Genomic DNA, 20,663 nt, shown 5'->3' with positions numbered 1-20,663 from the left:
TCATGTTAATGATGTAAAGATAAATGAAGATAAAAGTTGTGCCTGTTCCCGAACCCGTCAAGACCTGGAAGAGTCCCGCCCCCACCTCAGGTAGTTAACAGGCCCCGCCCCCACCCTATGAAGCTCTCAGGTAGTTAACAGGCCCCGCCCCTGGCTCTACACGGCCCTCAGGTAGTTGAAGAGAGCGCTGAGCCCCCCCTCCAGCACCTCCTTCACAGGCTTCAGCAGCGGGTTGTGGATGATATGAAGTCCTTTATCGAGAGGATGGCACGCCAGCTTCTGCAGCCGAGACAACTGGTGCATCTCCTGGAGACAGGGTCACCTTCATCACCACCTTCATCATCATCATCTACACTGATGTCTATGAGACACCAGGCTGCATTTAAATTTTCACAGATTCAACAGTCACTTTACCTGTGGAACGTCCTTAATGTCATTAAAATCCAGATTCAGCAACTCCAGCCTGGAGGAGACCAAACCAGATCAAATCAAACCGAACCAAATCAGCTGTTGGGGACAACAGGTGCTGTCTGACAGGTGTGGTAGACAGTGAATTGATACTTTGGTGTGAATGTTGGCGTTAGGTGAGGTTACCTGTGAGCTGTGGTTACCTGGTGAGACAGCAGAGGGCTTTAGGCAGTGAGTGGAGGCTGTTTCCCTCCACAATGAGGATCTTGAGCTCTACCAGAGCCTGGATGTTCTCCGGCAGGTTCTCCAGACGGTTACAGGCCAGGTGAAGGAACACCTGCAGGGACAGAGAAGGTTAAGCAGCAACTCTCCGAGTAGCTCAGATCACATCAAATGTGTGTGGTGCTTGTGACGGGAGGACGACATCATACACGACACAGAGGAAAATGTTACCCTGAACGTTTCATCTCCAGCTCAGTTTTTTCTCCATCCTTCATGTTCCTTCATGTTCCTTCATGTTCCTCCATGTTCCTCCATGTTCCTCCATGTTCCTTCATGTTCCTCCATGTTTCTTCATGTTCCTCCATGTTCCTCCATGTTCCTTCATGTTCCTCCATGTTTCTTCATGTTCCTCCATGTTCCTCCATGTTTCTTCATGTTCCTCCATGTTCCTCCATGCTCCTTCATGTTCCTTCATCTCCATCAAGTTCCTCCATGTTCCTTCATGTTCCTCCATGTTCCTTCTTGTTCCTCCATGTTCCTTCATCTCCATCATGTTCCTTCATGTTCCTCCATGTTCCTCCATGTTCCTTCATGTTCCTCCATGTTCCTTCATGTTCCTTCATGTTCCTCCATGTTCCTCCATGTTCCTTCATGTTCCTTCATCTCCATCATGTTCCTTCATGTTCCTCCATGTTCCTTCATGTTCCTTCATGTTCCTCCATGTTCCTTCATGTTCCTCCATGTTCCTTCATGTTCCTTCATGTTCCTCCATGTTCCTCCATGTTCCTTCATGTTCCTTCATGTTCCTTCATGTTTCTTCATGTTCCTCCATGTTCCTTCATGTTCCTCCATGCTCCTTCATGTTCCTTCATCTCCATCAAGTTCCTCCATGTTCCTTCATGTTCCTCCATGTTCCTTCATGTTCCTCCATGTTCCTTCATGTTCCTTCATGTTCCTTCATGTTCCTCCATGTTCCTTCATGTTCCTCCATGTTCCTCCATGTTCCTTCATGTTCCTTCATCTCCATCAGGAGCATTTCAGAGTTCCTCCTGCTGATCTTTCTGCTCAGGTTTAGCTGGTTTGGTCCTTAAACTGATGTTGGAGCTTCTAACAGGATCAAACAGGCCGCGTTTCTTCTTCTGCTGCTTTAAATGTGTCTCTAACGGGATCAAACGGGCCGCGTTTCTTCTTCTGCTGCTTTAAATGTGTCTCTAACGGGATCAACGGGCCGCGTTTCTTCTTCTGCTGCTTTAAATGTGTCTCTAACGGGATCAAACGGGCCGCGTTTCTTCTTCTGCTGCTTTAAATGTGTCTCTAACGGGATCAAACGGGCCGCGTTTCTTCTTCTGCTGCTTTAAATGTGTCTCTAACGGGATCAAACGGGCCGCGTTTCTTCTTCTGCTGCTTTAAATGTGTCTCTAACGGGATCAAACGGGCCGCGTTTCTTCTTCTGCTGCTTTAAATGTGTCTCTAACGGGATCAAACGGGCCGCGTTTCTTCTTCTGCTGCTTTAAATGTGTCTCTAACGGGATCAAACAGGCCGCGTTTCTTCTTCTGCTGCTTTAAATGTGTCTCTAACGGGATCAACGGGCCGCGTTTCTTCTTCTGCTGCTTTAAATGTGTCTCTAACGGGATCAACGGGCCGCGTTTCTTCTTCTGCTGCTTTAAATGTGTTTCTAACGGGATCAAACGGGCCGCGTTTCTTCTTCTGCTGCTTTAAATGTGTTTCTAACGGGATCAAACGGGCCGCGTTTCTTCTTCTGCTGCTTTAAATGTGTCTCTAACGGGATCAACGGGCCGCGTTTCTTCTTCTGCTGCTTTAAATGTGTCTCTAACGGGATCAACGGGCCTCGTTTCTTCTTCTGCTGCTTTAAATGTGTCTCTAACGGGATCAACGGGCCTGGTGCCCCCCCATTAGAGAATAATACTGATGCTCTGGCGGCCATGACACAGACGCTCCTGCTGGGCTTTAGACAACTTTCTTTTTTGACCTAAACCCAAACAACCATCCGTACCTTAGGCCCAACAGAGTCCACCTGTCGGCAGGATCCCCACCAGCTCCAGGAGGTGAAACATGACTTGTTTTCTAAAATGACGTCTAGTGGCGCCTTTGACTTTTACCATGTGTCTGTGGTAAATCCATATCTCCACTGACTACATCAATAAACACGTGATAACAAAAATACATCCCAGTATTCAGCCTGTGTAACTGGTGGTGACCTACCAGAGCCTTCATACTGTACACGCAGCCCGGGATGTGAGCGATGTGGTTGTGACTGAGGTTGAGTTTCCTCAGTCTGGTCAGATTAGAGAGAGACGCCGGCAGTGAGGACAGCTGGTTGTTGGCCAAACTGAGAACCTGAGAGACAGAAGCTCTGTTAGAGGGAGAGAGAAGATAAGATAGAACTCCTCAGTCCTGCTTTATTCCAACAGTTCCTCCTCTGTGTCTCCTGTGGAGGAGCACAAGTCTCCACCTTGGATCCTGCTTTATGCTCCTCACTATTATGCAGACGACACTCCGCTGAAGGTGAGCTGCTTGGACGCTGTTGTACCTGCATGGATAAAAGCTTCTCCTGTTATTAAAACATTCTATATTTTTATAGGATTCAATATTTAGGAGAGCAACACTAAACCTTTGTACTGCCGTCCAAAATGTATCAGCTGATTCGAAGCAGAAGCACCTTAGTATTTGTAACAGTGCTCGAAGAACCGTAGGCAGGATCTGCAGTACCATCGTCTAGCAGTCATATGACTGTGTGAAGGGCAGTTAAAGTCCTGTTAAAGGGGAGTTCTTCCTCCCGTTAAAGGGGAGTTCTTCCTCCCGTTAAAGGGGAGTTCTTCCTCCCGTTAAAGGGGAGTTCTTCCTCCACTGGGTCCTAATCTAATCTCTGAGCTGCTCTGTGGGGATTCTTGAATCCTTCCTGTTGAATTCCTGAATCTTTGGTCTCTGAATGAAAGAGTTTGTTCTGAGCTGCTCTTTATGGAAACAGTCTGAGAGAAACACTGCTGTGAACTGGAGCTGGAGAGAGAAACACTGACTGATAGATAGATAGATTGATTGATTGATTGATACCTCTAGTTGTGTACAGGCTCCCAGCTCTTCAGGAACTTCAGTCAGTCTGTTTCTGTAGGCGAACAGGACCCTGAGCCTCCTGAGCTGTCCGATCTCCGGCGGCAGGACACTGAGCTGCACCACAAACACGACAGCGAACATGAACAGCAATAAAGCTCAGCAACTATTTCTATCCAAGTGATCACATCATGACACATCCCCAATAATTAGAAGAGTAATAACGTTTGGAACAACTTCACTATTTAGTTCTTTATTTTCAAAACTTCATGACGAAAACAAGGATTCATTCACAGGAAGGAATGTTTGAAAACATGAATTTTCACAATAGCTAAGTGGACTGTGGCTGTAATGAAGTCTGAAGCCTGTAGGGGGCCGCCGGCAGCCTGTGGGGGCCGCCGGCAGCCTGTAGGGGGCACTTTCCATGTCAGTGTTTCTTAGCAGAGTTGAAGTGAAGGTGAAGAGAGGACAGAGGACAGAAACTGGATCCTGGTGGATTAGAGGAGGGATTATATCCTGTATTTATCCAGGAGACACAGCAGCTGCTGGGGGAGAAAGAGGAGGAGTGGGGGGGGTCACTGCCTTGCTCACAGGCTTCAGATTCATGACGCTAAGCAGACGTTAAAAGGGTGAAAACACTTTTATAACGTCCTCGCTGTCACTTCTGGAAAATAACCACGATGACATCACCGTGATGTCATCAAGGTTACATCACCTGGTGCGTGGAGACCTCAAATGACTGTGCTACAAACTGGAGATCCAGTCCAGGTGCATTGTGGGAAATGGTTTTGGCCCTGAAAGGTTCAGGTACTCGTGGAGTATCTGAGGCTGCTGGATCACATGTGACCCCAGTGAGTGAAGACACAGAAACATGAGAGAAGCCTGGAGGGCTCAGAGGGACCTGGACTGGACTCAGTACCTGGTTGCCCCACAGGTTGAGGACCACCAGGTTGGAGAGCTGAGCCAGCTGAGCAGGAAGAACCTTCAGACTGTTGAGAGACAAATTCAGCTTCTCCAACTCCAGCAGCTCCCACAATTCATCTGGTGCCTCCTGCAGGAAGGAGGGGAACATAAAGAATGTGAAACACAGAGCTACTAGTAGTACTATTAATACTACTAGTACTACTATTAATACTATTAGTACTACTATTAATACTATTAATACTATTAATACAACGATTAGTACTACTAGTACTACTATTAATACAACTATTAATACTACTAGTACTACTATTAATACTACAAGTACTACTATTAATACTATTAGTACTACTATTAATACTATTAATACAACGATTAGTACTACTAGTACTACTATTAATACTACAAGTACTACTATTAATACTATTAATACAACGATTAGTACTACTAGTACTACTATTAATACAACTATTAATACTACTAGTACTACTATTAATACTATTAGGACCACTATTAGTACTACTAGTACTACTATTAATACTACAAGTACTACTATTAATACTATTAGTACTACTAGTACTACTATTAATACAACTATTAATACTACTAGTACTACTATTAATACTATTAGTACTGGTTCTACTTTGTGTGACAGTCTAGTCATAGCACGAGGTGGATCAGTGAAATTAGATCATGTCCTGAAGTGATCAGTCCAGTGATCAGTCCAGTGATCAGTCCAGCGATCAGTCAGCGATCAATCAGCGATCAATCAGCGATCAGTCCAGCGATCAGTCCAGCGATCAGTCCAACGATCAATCAGCGATCAGTCCAGCGATCAGTCAGCGATCAGTCCAGCGATCAGTCAGTGATCGATCCAGCGATCGGTCCAACGATCAATCAGCGATCAGTCAGCGATCAGTCAGCGATCAGTCAGTAATCAGTCAGTAATCAGTCCACCGATCAGTCCAGTGATCAGTCGGTAATCAGTCCAGTGATCAGTCAGTGATCAGTCAGTGATCAGTCCACCGATCAGTCCAGTGATCAGTCCAGTGATCAGTCCAGTGATCAGTCAGTGATCAGTCAGTGATCGGTCCAGCGATCGGTCCAGTGATCAGTCCAACGATCAATCAGCGATCAGTCAGCAATCAGTCCAGTGATCAGTCAGTAATCAGTCCAGTGATCAGTCCAGTGATCAGCCAGTGATCCGTCAATGATCAGTCCAGTGATCAGTCAGTGATCAGTCAGTGATCAGTCAGCGATCAGTCCAGTGATCAGTCAGTGATCAGTCCAGTGAGCAGTCAGTGATCAGTCCAGTGAGCAGTCAATGATCAGTCCAGTGAGCAGTCAGTGAGCAGTCCAGTGATCTGTCCAGTGATCAGTCAATGATCAGTCCAGTGAGCAGTCAGTGAGCAGTCAATGATCAGTCCAGTGATCAGTTAGCGATCAGTCCAGTGACCGGTCAGCGACCAGTCCAGTGATCAGTCAGCGATCAGTCCAGTGATCGGTCAGTGATCGGTCCAGTGAGCAGTCAATGATCAGTCCAGTGAGCAGTCAGTGATCAGTCAGTGATCAATCAGCGATCAGCAGGATAGGGTTAGATAGATCAATATCAAAGACCCCAGAGGCCGCAGCAGCCATCTTGTTTCCAGGTGCCGTCGTACCTTCAGTCCTCGGCGAGCCAGACTCAGGACGTTAAAGCCAAACTGTTTGACAGTGAATCGGCGGATTCTGTCAGCTGACGTCAGACTGTCCTCCCGCCCCATGCTGCTCCTCTTCTCCTTCACCTCCTCCTTACACACTGAACCTCCCATCACCCACCGACACTGTTCAGGTGTCCAGCTGTTACTGCCGTCACAATCCAGACTCTGCCGTCCAGGTGTCCGTCCAGGTGTCCGTCCAGGTGTCCGTCCTGACTCCTCCTGCAGGTTAACTTTATTCAAAGCGTTCACAACGACCCCTCAGCTGAACGAGAGGGAAGAGTTCAAACATACTGAAGATCAGAAACAGCTGATGTGAAGTCTACACACACACACATACCTTATAAAACACCTGTACAGAGTTGGAGGAAACATCAGATGCTCCAGTGAGGAACCAGGAGTCACATGACCTGTTCACTGACTGATCAGGTTATTGATGAGCTCGATGTGTGACGACTGACCGGCCGACTGTTAGTGGGAGAGAGGAGACGGTCGAGTCAGGAGTGTTTACAGAGAGAGAGAGAAACTCTATCTGAGGACACACACACACACACACACACACACACACACACACACACACACACACACACACACACACACACACACACACACACACACACACACACAGTTGCTGCTGTCACTCTGAATTCTTCCTCACTGCACTCAGACCCTTTGCTTCAGTAAAAGAACCAGAGAACCCGACAAAAGGTGAAATATTATTAAAGAAGGAAAGAAAAAGTCTGAGACAAACAAAAGAACCCAAAAAACACAAAGTCCAAAGGAGAACTGGGCTCAGAGCTCCACAGGAACCTCAGGAACCTCTGACAGGACACACAGGTTACACACACAGGTGAGTGGACGCAGGTGCACCCAATCAGGACGGGCTGACATCACACAGACAGGAAGTAACTCACAAACCAGAGGGAAGCGGAACTACAAAGTAAAACAGGAAGTCACAAAACAAGACTGAACAGAGACCTGATCCAGGTCTGTACAGAGACCTGATCCAGGTCTGTACAGAGACCTGGTGTGTGTATAGAACCAGAGGGGCCCTCAGAGGCCAGTATTACTGGCTGTAATACCGCGTCACTCCACACGATGGCGGAACAACACAGCTGTAGTCGGCCTGTCGTGCTCCCACGAGCTCACCTGGAGCTGGATGTCAATAGTGTGAATGCTGCAAACAGCATTATTCTTATTCTTCCTCGTAGTGTTTCAGCTGCTGAACGCTTTGAGCTACAGAAACGGTTCCAACATCGAACTGTTCAGCTCGTCGGTCTCTAGGGTGCTTTGACTTTTCACACATCTACCTGTTAAACTCTGTGAACTGTTTAAACTGTTCTTTAAAAACTGACTTTTTTGGAGGAATTTTCAAATTCTCTTCAACTTCCTCCACTTAGAAAGCTTATAACTTCCTCATACTTTCAGCTAGAAACTCAATTACATTTTCACCTAATTTACACCTTGTTGGTATCTTTTATGGTTTGGACGATATCGCAGTTTTAGTTTTATAACCGCTCTCCCTCCTTCTCACATTTTATAATGTGTGTGTATGTGGCCAAGCTAGAGCGGGTGACGCCACAGATGACGTCAGCCGCTCTAGCGCGGACAGGAGCGGATTTTTCTGCCTCAAACTTTTGCGTTTCACTGTCTCACGGCCGAACCGTTTCACCCACAGTCACCAAAATGCACCAAAATGTAGATAAACATGTCTCCTTTAAGAGCATGTAACCATTTCAGCTGTCGGACTCGCGGTTTTCCGCCCCACGGCCCCAAAGCACCAGGACACGACTTCAACTCCCTCACTGACTCTAATGTGATTTTGGCTCTGAAATCTTTGACCAAACCCACAAAGTTTGGAATTTTAAAACCGTGAAATCAAGGTCATTTTTCAACTTTATCCAAACAAATAACGCATTTTCGTGTTCAGCAGAGTCTCCTGCTGCTCACGGTGGTGTTGGTTCAGCTCTATGATCTACTGTTTTGACAAAAATCACAGCTTTAGTTTTATTCCCTCCTTTTTCTCATTTTACATGAGTGTGTATGTAGTGACGTCGTCAGCGATGTCTCCGCTACCGTGACGAAGGGAACCTGACAGAAGCAGCAGCTTATTGATGACGTTTGAGCCACGAGGTGGCAGCAGAGCTGCGACTCAGCATGTGAAGCAGCTGATCAGCAGCATTAGAGCTGCATGACAGCAGGGGGCAGCATTCACACTGCAATGTCTTCAGAAATTGCAATGTTTTTTCTAGTTTGTTATTACTTCTCGTATGTAATGACGATGGATGTGTGTGTGTGTGTGTTAGTGTGTCTCCCTGTGTCTCTGTGTGTGTGTGTGTGTGTTAGTGTCTCCCTGTGTGTGTGTGTGTGTGTGTGTGTGTGTTAGTGTGTTTCCCTGTGTCTCTGTGTGTGTGTGTGTGTGTGTGTGTTAGTGTCTCCCTGTGTGTGTGTGTGTGTTAGTGTGTCTCCCTGTGTCTCTGTGTGTGTGTGTGTTAGTGTCTCCCTGTGTCTCTATGTGTGTGTGTGTGTTAGTGTCTCCCTGTGTCTCTGTGTGTGTGTCTCTGTGTGTGTGTGTGTGTGTGTGTTAGTGTCTCCCTGTGTCTCTGTGTGTGTGTCTCTGTGTGTGTGTGTGTGTGCCTTAAACACATTGAAGAATCATCTGCATCTCAACGTGGCCAAGACCGGGGAGATGGCGATCGACTTCAGGAAGAAGAGGACAGCTACACAGCCCCTGAACCTCCTGGGAGAGGACACTGCCACCGTGGAGGAGTACAAGTACCTGGGCGTCCACACTGACAACGGACTGAAGTGACACTGACGCTGTGGACAAGAAGGGGATGAGCCGCCTCGACTTCCTGAGAAAGCTCAGATCCTTCAACGTGTGCAGCAGGATGCTGGAGGTCTTCTACCAGTCAGTTGTAGCCAGCGCCCTGTACTGGGCAGTGGTCTGTACAGTGCAGTAGTCTGTACAGGGCAGTGGTCTGTACTGTGCAGTGGTCTGTACTGGGCAGTGGTCTGAACAGTGCAGTAGTCTGTACAGGGCAGTGGTCTGTACTGTGCAGTGGTCTGTACTGGGCAGTGGTCTGTACAGTGCAGTGGTCTGTACAGGGCAGTGGTCTGTACTGTGCAGTGGTCTGTACTGGGCAGTGGTCTGTACAGTGCAGTGGTCTGTACAGGGCAGTGGTCTGTACTGTGCAGTGGTCTGTACTGGGCAGTGGTCTGTACAGTGCAGTGGTCTGTACTGTGCAGTGGTCTGTACTGGGCAGTGGTCTGTACAGTGCAGTAGTCTGTACAGGGCAGTGGTCTGTACTGTGCAGTGGTCTGTACTGGGCAGTGGTCTGTACAGTGCAGTGGTCTGTACAGGGCAGTGGTCTGTACAGTGCAGTGGTCTGTACAGGGCAGTGGTCTGTACAGGGCAGTGGTCTGTACAGTGCAGTGGTCTGTACAGGGCAGTGGTCTGTACAGGGCAGTGGTCTGTACAGTGCAGTGGTCTGTACAGGGCAGTGGTCTGTACTGAAGCAGATAGACAGAATGTACCAGACAGACCTTGATTGTAGTACCTCTGTTGTGCAAAACATATTCTAAAGTTTGATTCTAGATACACGCCTTTGCAAACAACACCCACAGCTATTAGATTACCATAACATCACTACAGGAACGTGCTATCTGTGACGCACGAACCTAAACAGCAAATCAGAAAGGTTACGTACTTTATGATATCCAACAAGCATTTAAACATGAGATGTTTGAATCAGTAAAGAAGCTCCTCTGACCGGCCCCCCCGGGGGTCCGTCATGAGCCCAGCGCTGCGAGTACTTTACGTGTGACCAGAATGTGACCAGAATAAACTGCTTGTGAGACCTGACTGAAACCTCCGGCTGAAGTTCTTGGGCTGTCAATGAAAGAATCGGGAAGTTTCTAACACTGTGCAGTCGGTGACACCAACAGACCGGACCAAACCGGACACTTTTGAAGTGGTGGTGGAAAAGAGGACCGTGAACAATCCTGACCACCCACTTCGCCCACTACTGGACAGACAGCGGAGCAGCTTCTCCAACAGACTGATTCAGCTCCGCTGTCACAAGGACCGATACAGGAAATCTTTCCTGCCAATAACACTGTTCAATAACTGACCTGTGGCTGCAGAAGCTCTCAGCTCCCGCTGACATTTAACATCAACATGTTACTGCTGGACTTTAAAACTAGGACTACAGTTTTTATTTAACTTTGGTTTCAATCTGCACATTTGGTTTGCACATACTGTTTATATTGTATATTACACTTGGTACTTATTTCTTATTTTAATTTTTTTTATTTATTTGTCAGTATTCATGGTGGTGGTCACTTTTACTCCTTTACTGTAACACCAGAATTTCCCCCCGGGATCAATAAAGTATTTTTCCATTCTGTTTCCATTTCCATTTTGTTTTTTTACCATTTTTATTTTCTCTTAAAAATAACATATGAACGTTTGTTGGAGAGACTGAAAGTTCAAAACAAAAGGAAAAGAAAAGATAAAAGTAATGTGAGACAACAAGATGACTGCTCTGACACAGAGTCATCTTCACCCTCCACAGTTTCCTGCTGGTGCTTCAGCTCAGGTTCAGCTCTCTGGAAAGAAGTGGATCCACCTCACAGAGAGCGGCGATCAGGACTGAGCTGGCTTCCTGTCCCTTTCTTCGCACCATGTCGATCACATCTCGTGCTTTTTCTGGTCCGTCTTTTATTCTGGCCGACTGCATTTCCTCATCATTTATAACCCCACATTCAAGAAGTTTATCCAGAAGCTGGTTCAGAACAGGATCAGACACCCTGTTTATAAACTCTGTCCGAGCTGAGAGCAGGCTGCTGTCTGCTGGGACCCTGTCCCCTGCTGGGACCCTGCTGTCTGCTGGGACCCTGTCCCCTGCTGGGACCCTGTCCTCTGCTGGGACCCTGCTGTCTGCTGGGACCCTGTCCCCTGCTGGGACCCTGTCCTCAGCTGGGACCCTGCTGTCTGCGGGGACTCCGCTGTCTGCGGGGACTCCGCTGTCTGCTGGGACCCTGTCCTCTGCTGGGACCCTGTCCTCTGCTGGGACCCTGTCCTCTGCTGGGACCCTGCTGTCTGCGGGGACTCCGCTGTCTGCGGGGACTCCGCTGTCTGCTGGGACCCTGACCCCTGCTGGGACCCTGCTGTCTGCTGGGAGCCTGCTGTCTGCTGGGACCCCGCTGTCTGCTGGGAACGTACTGTCTGCTGGGACCCCGCTGTCTGCTGGACCAGGACCTGGAAGATAGACCAGTGGTCAGCAGGCTTTTCCCTTTAGACAGAGCTCAGAGAAAGAATTAGAACAGGACCTAAATTGAATTCTGGTTCCCAGAGACTCAGCAGATTAATACTCCCTTTGGAAAATTAGCTGATTCCTTCTTTAGTTAACTGGCATCAAATTAATCAGCAGCTGTTTTCATCACTGAATTATTAATTTGACATTTTTCAGTCAAAAAAGCCAAACATACATACATACACATACATACGTACAGATCCAGTTTGTCTAACGTGATTTTCTCAGTTTTTCATCAAAAGTATGGAATTAGAGTATAATTTAACATTTTTTGTTAAATTACATTTACATTTTTAGACCAAACCAATGATTTGATTCAATGAGAGATTAGATGGGAGATTAACAATGAAAAGAATGATCAGGCAGGTGTGTCATTAAACACCATCTGGCTCACAGCCTCAGGTCAAACATGACAAGTACTATTCAAAGGAGCTTGTATGTAGGTCAGAGCTACAGAGATTTATACAAAACCAATCAGAGAAAAAGTCAAATATTTTAACAACAAAAGAAAATCTGCAAAATGAAAGATGACTAAAGAAAGACTGAAGCGTGATACTTGTCAGGACTTCACTAAGTGACCCCCCCCTGCTCCAAAAGCTGCTTCAGTCACAAACCAGCACATGTGGGAGCACAGAGAGTCCTCTGGGAAACAACCTGATGTGATGGGATAGAAATGTTTCTCTGTGACTGACCTGTTTGTAATCTCAGCAGCAGATCACTCCTGCTGATCTTTTCTAAAATGCTCGTGGTCACTCTCACAGCTCCAGTGGTTGTATATGTTTGCACCATCAGATTCACGACGTCAAGCCTCTCTGCCTTCTCCAACTGGCTCTTTCTGATGGGGGGGAAGTCGGCCACGTTTACTAGTTCCAGGAACCACTTAAATTTTAGAAAGTCATCGCTTGCTAAATCCTCCAGGATGCTGAGGAGCTCGGGGCTCATCACCGAGGCTTCCTGGTAAAATCAGAGAATTTGATCAGTGTGAAGGAAAAAGATGTAAATGTAGTAAAACTATCAACAAAGTCCAACAAATAATGGAGAAGAGAAAGAACATTGATGTGTTTTTTACGACGACTCGTGATGTTAGAGCTAAAGCACTTGTGCCTGCTGCAGTCACAGAGTCCATCAGTTGCTGATCCAGGATGGATCACTGAGTGGATCACTCACTCTGTTCACCACAGCTGTCCGATGGTGAGCCATGAAAAGCCGACTGGAGGCTGTCAGGGAAGATCACAGTACAGACTGGTGAACTCTACAAGTCCTTCAACGTTAAAACAAGGAACTAAAAGATGTTTAAGCCGAATGTCTTTCTTTTTACCTTGCTTGTGGTCACTGCTCTGCTTTTTGTAGTCTCCTGAAATAAAACACAGATTGTGATGCTGAGGAGTTGGTGCCAACTCTGCTGATTTCATTCTATTTCTTCACCACTGGATTCACAGAAGTCAGCTGTGCATATTTAGCTAAACAGGAGAAAGACGATGATTTCAAAACCCCTGACCTTCATGAATAGTACAGCTCCAGACAACGTTCTCCTCTCTTTCCAGTCTGAGGGTGAAGTCGCTCTCTGCATTTCTGATGAACACCTCAAAGAAGTTTCTAGTATCATATCTGAGTTCTCGTGTCTGAAAACATAAGACATGGAGACTTTTTCATCTTGTCCTTACGATGTGTGTGCAGACACTTGACCCAGTGAGCAGGTTTGCTGTGACGCTGCTGAAACCTACTCTGGGCTGGACGTTTGCCTTGCTCTTGTCTGATGTGATACAGAAATGATCTCCCATTTTAAGGGGCTTGTCTGGGCCTGGTTTGGGTATTATCGTTGATCCAAAAGCATTTAGCTTTTTTTCCACTTCCTGTCAAAAAAATCCTCAAAATCAAAGAAGCCAACACGGAGTCATTCTTTACAAACAGCACTTGTTTCCAGGTAACTGAGAAGACAACATTGTAACTACATCTGGACAAAGGAAACAGAAACCTCTTGCAGAGCTCGGTCAGGTGGCACCAGGTATACGTCCAGTGTGAGGAATTCCTTCTTTGTCAGGTATATTAGCACGTCGTAGTACATGGGAATGTTCAGGAGCCTGTAAATCATGGCACCCAGTGATGAGAACCTGGGCTGGAGCAATGCAACGTGGGACGATGTGACTGCAGACACGCGTTCCACAACATCTCCACACGTGTCAACATGTAGGACTTTAAACATGTGACACAGTGTGGAGTTCTGATCTGCAAAGGACAAATGTAGAGATGAGAAAATGTCTGAGCCACAGTCTGACTGTCTGTCCAGCCTCTTGAAGAAAGATAAATGGTCTGTATGACAGCACCGTTCATTCACACAGGAGCAAGTGTCTTTCCCAAGGGGATCGAACCACCAACCTTCTGCTTTAGGGACAACACACTCTACCAATTGGTCGGTATCAGTCTGTATAAAGAAGCGTCCTCTGATTGGTCGGTATCAGTCTGTAAAGAAGCGTCCTCTGATTGGTCGGTATCAGTCTGTAAAGAAGCGTCCTCTGATTGGTCGGTATCAGTCTGTAAAGAAGCGTCCTCTGATTGGTCGGTATCAGTCTGTAAAGAAGCGTCCTCTGATTGGTCGGTATCAGTCTATAAAGAAGCGTCCTCTGATTGGTCGGTATCAGTCTGTATAAAGAAGCGTCCTCTGATTGGTCGGTATCAGTCTGTGTAAAGAAGCGTCCTCTGATTGGTCGGTATCAGTCTGTAAAGAAGCGTCCTCTGATTGGTCGGTATCAGTCTGTGTAAAGAAGCGTCCTCTGATTGGTCGGTATCAGTCTGTGTAAAGAAGCGTCCTCTGATTGGTCGGTATCAGTCTATAAAGAAGCGTCCTCTGATTGGTCGGTATCAGTCTATAAAGAAGCGTCCTCTGATTGGTCGGTATCAGTCTATAAAGAGTGTCGGTGTCCTCTGGGGCTGAACAGTGAAGCCGCTGCTGAAGAGCCTTAAAGCTGCTTCCTCTCTAGTGTCCAGCAGGGGGCGACTCCACTGGCTCCAAACAGAAGTCTGATTGGATGGAAGTCAATGAGGAAATGAGGAGACTTCTCTCCTGATTTATTGGCTCGGTGAACAACCAATCAGAGGAGGCTCCTGTCTAAACCCAACCTCAGACTTTCCTCATTACCTGACAGCCCCTCCCACATACACACCTGTTCCCACCTGCATCTCATTCCCTCATCAGCCTCTCAGTTCTTGTGTTTCCTACTTTAGCTTTAGTGCCTCTCTATTGTTATTTGTTATCAGCCTATTTGAGCCGCCCGCCTGGTTTTGCCTCCCTTTTCTGGAAGCTGTAGGACCTTTTAGTTTTGCCATTGAAACCCTGAACTGCTCCTGTCTGCTCAGTTTCTACATGTGGGTCCTGTCCCTGTCGCCTCTCTCACTCCAGCCCTGTCAGTGTCCATGAAACTATTCATAGCTGTCATAAAACACTACATGACCACTCACCTGTACACACCCAGTGAGGCAGATGCACCTCCTCCATCTTCCCAGCTGTGACTGTGAGGTCCAGTAGGGGTCCTGCTGGCATGTATTCCACACATACAGGCCTCCTCATGTGTTCCTCCCATGAGCTGAACCGGTATCTGAAGCAGACCTTTTCTCTACAAACCCAGCGCAGTGCAGACACGCTGCACTCATAGTGACCTGCCTCTGACTGAAGGCTGAGTTTGTTAAAGAGGAAATAAATGACTGTGTTAAGGAACACAAGGGGAAAGTTTAAACTAACAGAGCACCATCATCAGCATAAAACACAGCAGTGATCGTACGTATGTGAGTCATTGTTTTTCAGTTCATGTGATGTCTGCATTACTTCAGAAATAATCTTTACACAGCATTTGTTTGCACAGAGCCTGACGGCTTAGCTATTCACAGCTGGTTCAGTGAGGCAGGATAAAGAACAATAAATTCCTGCTCAGATTAATGTGGGAGTTTAAAATCCAGTCCATCACTAAATAATAGTAATTTATTTGTTAACTTCTAGATTTCACTTTTCTTTTACTATGTTCAGTTGCCAGTGGCAGGTTGGTTAGGTTAAGGCACCAAAAGTAAGAAAAGATGATGGTTTGGGTTAAAATAATAAGTCAAACACAGATGAAACGCAGGAACATTAAACACTGAATAACCTCTTTCCTTCTTACCTGTAGGTATGAACCTCATCCACTCTGCTGACTTCAGGTTCAAGTTTAGTCCAAGCACTGGAGTCCTGTTTCAGAGGACAATGTGTTCTATGAGCAGCCCTGCTTGTTGTTATTAGCTGTTTTTCAAAGTTAACATGAAATACAACAGAGAAAAAACAGAAAACGTACCATCACACTGTCACAAGCTCCAGGCTTCAACCTCCCAGAAGGCCCTTATCAAAAGTCAAAGATCCACTGTGGTTACTGGACTTAACCAGTGCTAGAAAGCTCACAGCAGCCAATCAATCCTTTCAGAGCACTTTAATAACACTCAGTAGACACTAATGTTTCTTTCTGACATCCAACTGGGCTTTTACTCACCTCCTTCATGTCTGTCCCATGTCACCCAGGTTTCTCTGTCGCCCACCCTGCAGGAATAAACAGACAGAGCAGTTATCTGGGGGGGTCAAATAATCAGAGTCACTTTAGTGGGTTTCTCATCACAGTGTACAGAAAACCCCCACAGACGGATCAATATCTCCTGTTTGAGTCACATCATCCGCTACAACAAGCTGGTGATCAGAACCCACCAGGCTCAGAGCGTCCACAAGAGCAGGAGGAGCAGAAACATGTCAGGGACGCTCTTAAAACCTGTGACTACCCAAACTGGGCCTTTGTTAAAACAGCCAAGAAGAACAGAATGGACAGAGCAACCTTCCCTAAACAGAGGAGGAGGCCTATGACACCACCTGTCAGCCAGTGCTGTCCTGAGCCCCCCCTGGCAGCTCAACACACACTCACATGCTGAATCATGTGACCCTGACGACTCACATGATGACCCGGTGTGCTAACGAACCATTGTTACTCAGGAGTGACTCAACACCCACTCACACCAGGACCCACATGACGACTGGGTACCAACCCACACAGGACCCCCCAGGACCCCATGACGTGGACAGCTTTGATGTGCCTGACCTCCCTACCAGCCAGTCAGAACTGAAGGAGCCTCTCAACAGGAGTTTTCCACTCCAACTATGACTGCACTCACATGAAGGGGGCAGCAGTCTGGGGGGGGGCTTCAGTAATGGTCCATAGATGTCGTAGAGAACTGCATACGCTGAAATGCAGCAGCCCAAATACTATGTAATATTAGGTATAGAAAGGAAAGAATACATTACAGCCCGGTAATTAGTGAGGATAATATTTAGCTGCTAGTTTGCCCCCACAGCTGCTTTGAACATGGCCCACTTGGATTCCATGATGATTGAGATGAGATAATCCGTTACCTTCATCTTCTTGTAATAACTAAATGTGTAACAGTGGTTTGTTTCACTTGTTTAAGCTTCTTTCATGATGCATAAGAAATGACATGCACTAAACAGTAAAGCCAGCCAATAGGACTCATGGACAAATATTTCTAAATGAATACTTGCTCAGTGATGCCTCTCGGAGGAAGTCAAGGAGGGACATAGATTAATGATTATTATCACAAGGTTTAGTTGGGTGTCATCTGCGTAACAGTGATAAAAAGATGGAGCCCAAAGGGAGGATGTTAAAGCCGAATGTTATGGGCCCTAAAATGGGAACGTTAAGAACAGTTGCATCAAGGTTATGCTAATTAGCAAAGAGACACACTGCCACATGTTTAAAGCAGGAGGGGACAGAACCATAAAGTAGGCTGCTGTTGAGGATGAGTGAGACAGTCAGACCTACAGCATTGAACACATGTAGGAACAATGGTCAGAGGACAGGTAGTAGGCTGAGTGTGTGAATGACAGCTAAGCCTCCAACAAATGGGCATGAACTCCAACATCAGCATGAACTGACTGAACTCAGTACAAACCTCAGAGTCTCCAGTCTCCAGTCTGGACTCTCCAGTCCGGCAGACAGCAGCTTCACTCCTGAATCCTGCAGGTAGTTGTAGTTCAGGTCCAGCTCTCTCAGATGGGAGGGGTTGGACTTCAGAGCTGAGGCCAGATGAGCACAGCTGACCTCTGACAGACTGCAGTCGCTCAATCTGAATAAAGAATAAATGATGGAGATAAAACATCCATTAATAATCCAGTCAGATGTGTTCAGGTTTTAAATGTGCAGCTCAGCATCACTGTGTCCTAATCAATGAGCTTTTCCCTGAAAGGAGCAGAGAGACTTAATCATAGTGTTACAGTGGATCAGCATCATGTCGACCTTCTGCAGACATCATCCAGATGTCAGCACAACATTCAGACACCTATTGATGATCAATAACATGCTGCTGATCTCAGTCAAGTCTGGAATAAGGGGAACAAGCATTGTCTGTGAAAACACATTAAAATTAAGAAAAACATTTCTAACTCAGAAATTAAAATCCATCGATTCAAATATTGTTTTAGAGTATATGTTTAACATATACGTTTATGTGTTATGTGACCTTTTACCAAAAGTTATATGGTGGTTCACACAGAAAGTTTACTCTCAACAGTATCTTATGTAACTGTATCGTTAAAGAAACGTATGAACATAAATTAGGTTCAATTGATAATTAAACATAAGCTCTACAATAATAACAGAGTCAGTGAACGAACCTCAGAGTCTCCAGTCTGCAGTCTGGACTCTCCAGAAAACCACACAGCAGCTTCACTCCTGAGTCCTGCAGCTTGTTGTTACCCAGGTCCAGATCTCTGAGGTGGGAGGGGTTGGACTTCAGAGCTGAGGCCAGAGGAGCACAGCTGACCTCTGACAGACTGCACCACCTCATTCTGAATAAAGAAGAAATGACTGAACTTTAGAAGACGATGCTCCTGTGTGAACTTCTTTCAATGTTTCAAAAAAGACAAAAATCAAGAGTTAAAGAGAATCAGAGTGAATCATCCAGTGTAGATGTCTCTTGCTATATTAAGGTTTTAAATGTGTAACTCTTTACTTTTACACCTCAACACGGCCCAAACTTAGACTTAGACTTTCTTTATTTGATCCCCCATAGGGGGAAATTTTCTTGTTACAGCAGCAACAATATAAACAGGGAGAGTGAAAAAAAACAAAGCAATAGAAAAGACAAAAATAAATATAAATATAAATATATGGTTGTGATGAAATGAAATAAATATTTGCACCATAGGATATTTACACTGTAGACAGGAATGGAATGACATGGATGGTAGGCAGTATATTAACATCAGCCAGTGATGCTGCTGTTATAGAGTCTGATGGCTGATGGGAGAAATGACCTGCGGTAGCGTTCCTTCTTGCAGGGTGGGGGCCTCAGCCTGCTGCTGAAAGAGCTGCTGAGGGCCCCCACAGTCTCATGCAGGGGGTGAGAGGGGTTGTCCATGATGTCCAAACGCTCCACCTTCGGAGCCTGAAGCCCAACAGAGTCCTCAATCCATTCACATTCACTGCAGCCTTGGCGCCCCCGCAAACCCCCCCCCTCTAAGCTCAGCACTTCTTTATGACGCCACTAGCAGCGCGCCTAACCACTGCCCCCCCCCACACAGTTACACTGCCTTATATATGCATGTACATACATTAGGTTCTTAAACACATCAGATCTACAATAGTGACAGAGAGTCAGTGAACTGACCTCAGAGTCTCCAGTCTGCAGTCTGGACTCTCCAGAAAACCACACAGCAGCTTCACTCCTGAATCCTGCAGCTCGTTGTAGTTCAGCTCCAGCTCTCTCAGGTGGGAGGGGTTGGACTTCAGAGCTGAGGCCAGAGGAGCACAGCTGACCTCTGACAGACTGCAGTCGCTCAGTCTGAAAAAAGAATAAATGATGGAGACAAAATTACATTTACAATCCAGAGGCTTTTCTGTGATTGACTGGTGAGTCAAATTTCAAGTCAGGGGGTGTGAGGGGGCGTGGCCTTTCCAAGATCACGTTTCTGGACCTTAAGCAGTTTTAAAATGATCCGACACAACTCCAGTCGGAACTGTTGATGATGGTCAGCAATGCAGGGCTGATCCACTTTATTGCCTTACAGTTAAGTCTGGATAATATCAAGGTTCAGTCCTAATATTGGTCTACAACAATCCAACACATCAATCAAAGGAGGCCAACAGCAGAGGTGGGAGCTCTGTCATTTATCCTCATATGAACAATGTTTTCTATGAAGAAGGTAAGAATTTTGTTAGTCAGGACAAGAGGCGTTCGTAGTAGGGGAGGAGATGAACAGGATGCTGTCGCTTGGTAGAGATTAGCTGGAAAAATACTGTTGTCTGGTTTCCTTTACCTTACAGTTGTATGTGGTTAGTAGTTCTTTGAGCAGCAAGCAAAAGGTCATGCATTTTACTGGACCTTCACTTGCTTTCAACTTTTCTACAGGATCTGCAGGCTAATGCAGGAATAAAGTACTTTACACAACTAGTTGAAAACATTGTTAAAATCCAGCCAGACTGCTGACGAGCTGTGTCACTTGTCCCCACATGGACAACTAGACTCGTAGAGGATGGTTCACATGAGACATTTTCAAATCAGCAGCAGAACCAGAGGAACTGCTAAACCTTTCTGAACTTTATAATCTAAAAATCTCTGCATGAACTTCTAGTCAGATTATTTTTAAAGACAGTTTGATTTGTTAGAGAACAGAAACTTTTTATCTTTTAATGATCTTTTTGTAGTCATTACAAAAGAGAGTCCTTTTTCAGCTTCAGCTCATTTTAAGAGCTTGGATCCTGATTTGAGTGAATTTTAAAGAAAGACAGCAAAAGTTAGAGGGCTGAACTGACCTCAGAGTCTCCAGTTTACAGTTTGCACTCTCCAGTCCAGTAGACAGCAGCTTCACTCCTGAGTCCCGCAGGTCGTTGTTACTCAGGTCCAGCTCTCTCAGGTGGGAGGGGTTGGACTTCAGAGCTGAGGCCACAACTTCACAGTGAGCATCTGAGAGTCCACAGCCAGAAAGTCTGTCATGACACATGAATTACA

The 20,663-nt window shown here is 46.1% G+C and overlaps 1 protein-coding gene, 1 long non-coding RNA gene and 1 pseudogene across 4 annotated transcripts; 1 reads left to right on the top strand and 2 right to left on the bottom strand.

Annotated features, from left to right (window-relative positions):
* Positions 1–147: 147 nt before the first annotated feature.
* LOC139220943 (leucine-rich repeat-containing protein 30-like) lies at positions 148–6,798 on the bottom strand. 2 transcript variants are annotated; one of them, XM_070852837.1, is made up of 8 exons: positions 6,659–6,798; positions 6,283–6,583; positions 4,620–4,751; positions 3,704–3,817; positions 2,855–2,989; positions 612–745; positions 415–463; positions 148–306 (listed from the first exon to the last, which is right to left on the bottom strand). In XM_070852837.1, the coding sequence occupies exons 2-8, from the start codon at positions 6,430–6,432 to the stop codon at positions 157–159; spliced, it is 864 nt and encodes a 287-aa protein (XP_070708938.1). In that variant the 5' UTR covers positions 6,433–6,583; positions 6,659–6,798; the 3' UTR covers positions 148–156. The 2 variants fall into 2 exon arrangements, with proteins under 2 accessions (XP_070708938.1, XP_070708939.1); XM_070852838.1 differs by having other exon boundaries at positions 6,283–6,551.
* LOC139220948 (uncharacterized) lies at positions 5,611–5,909 on the top strand. Of its 2 annotated transcripts, none has more exons than XR_011585865.1 (3): positions 5,611–5,634; positions 5,679–5,704; positions 5,840–5,909. It is a non-coding gene; the product is annotated as an uncharacterized lncRNA (long non-coding RNA). The 2 variants fall into 2 exon arrangements; XR_011585864.1 differs by having other exon boundaries at positions 5,611–5,641.
* A 3,723-nt stretch (positions 6,799–10,521) lies between the features above and the next one.
* Positions 10,522–20,648, bottom strand: LOC139221464 (NACHT, LRR and PYD domains-containing protein 1-like; annotated as a pseudogene).
* Positions 20,649–20,663: the final 15 nt, after the last annotated feature.

Source organism: Pempheris klunzingeri, chromosome 21 (assembly GCF_042242105.1).
Source record: "Pempheris klunzingeri isolate RE-2024b chromosome 21, fPemKlu1.hap1, whole genome shotgun sequence".
NCBI lineage: Eukaryota > Metazoa > Chordata > Actinopteri > Acropomatiformes > Pempheridae > Pempheris > Pempheris klunzingeri.
Note: the sequence above shows the minus strand (reverse complement) of the source record. Positions and strands in the feature narration are given on the sequence as shown.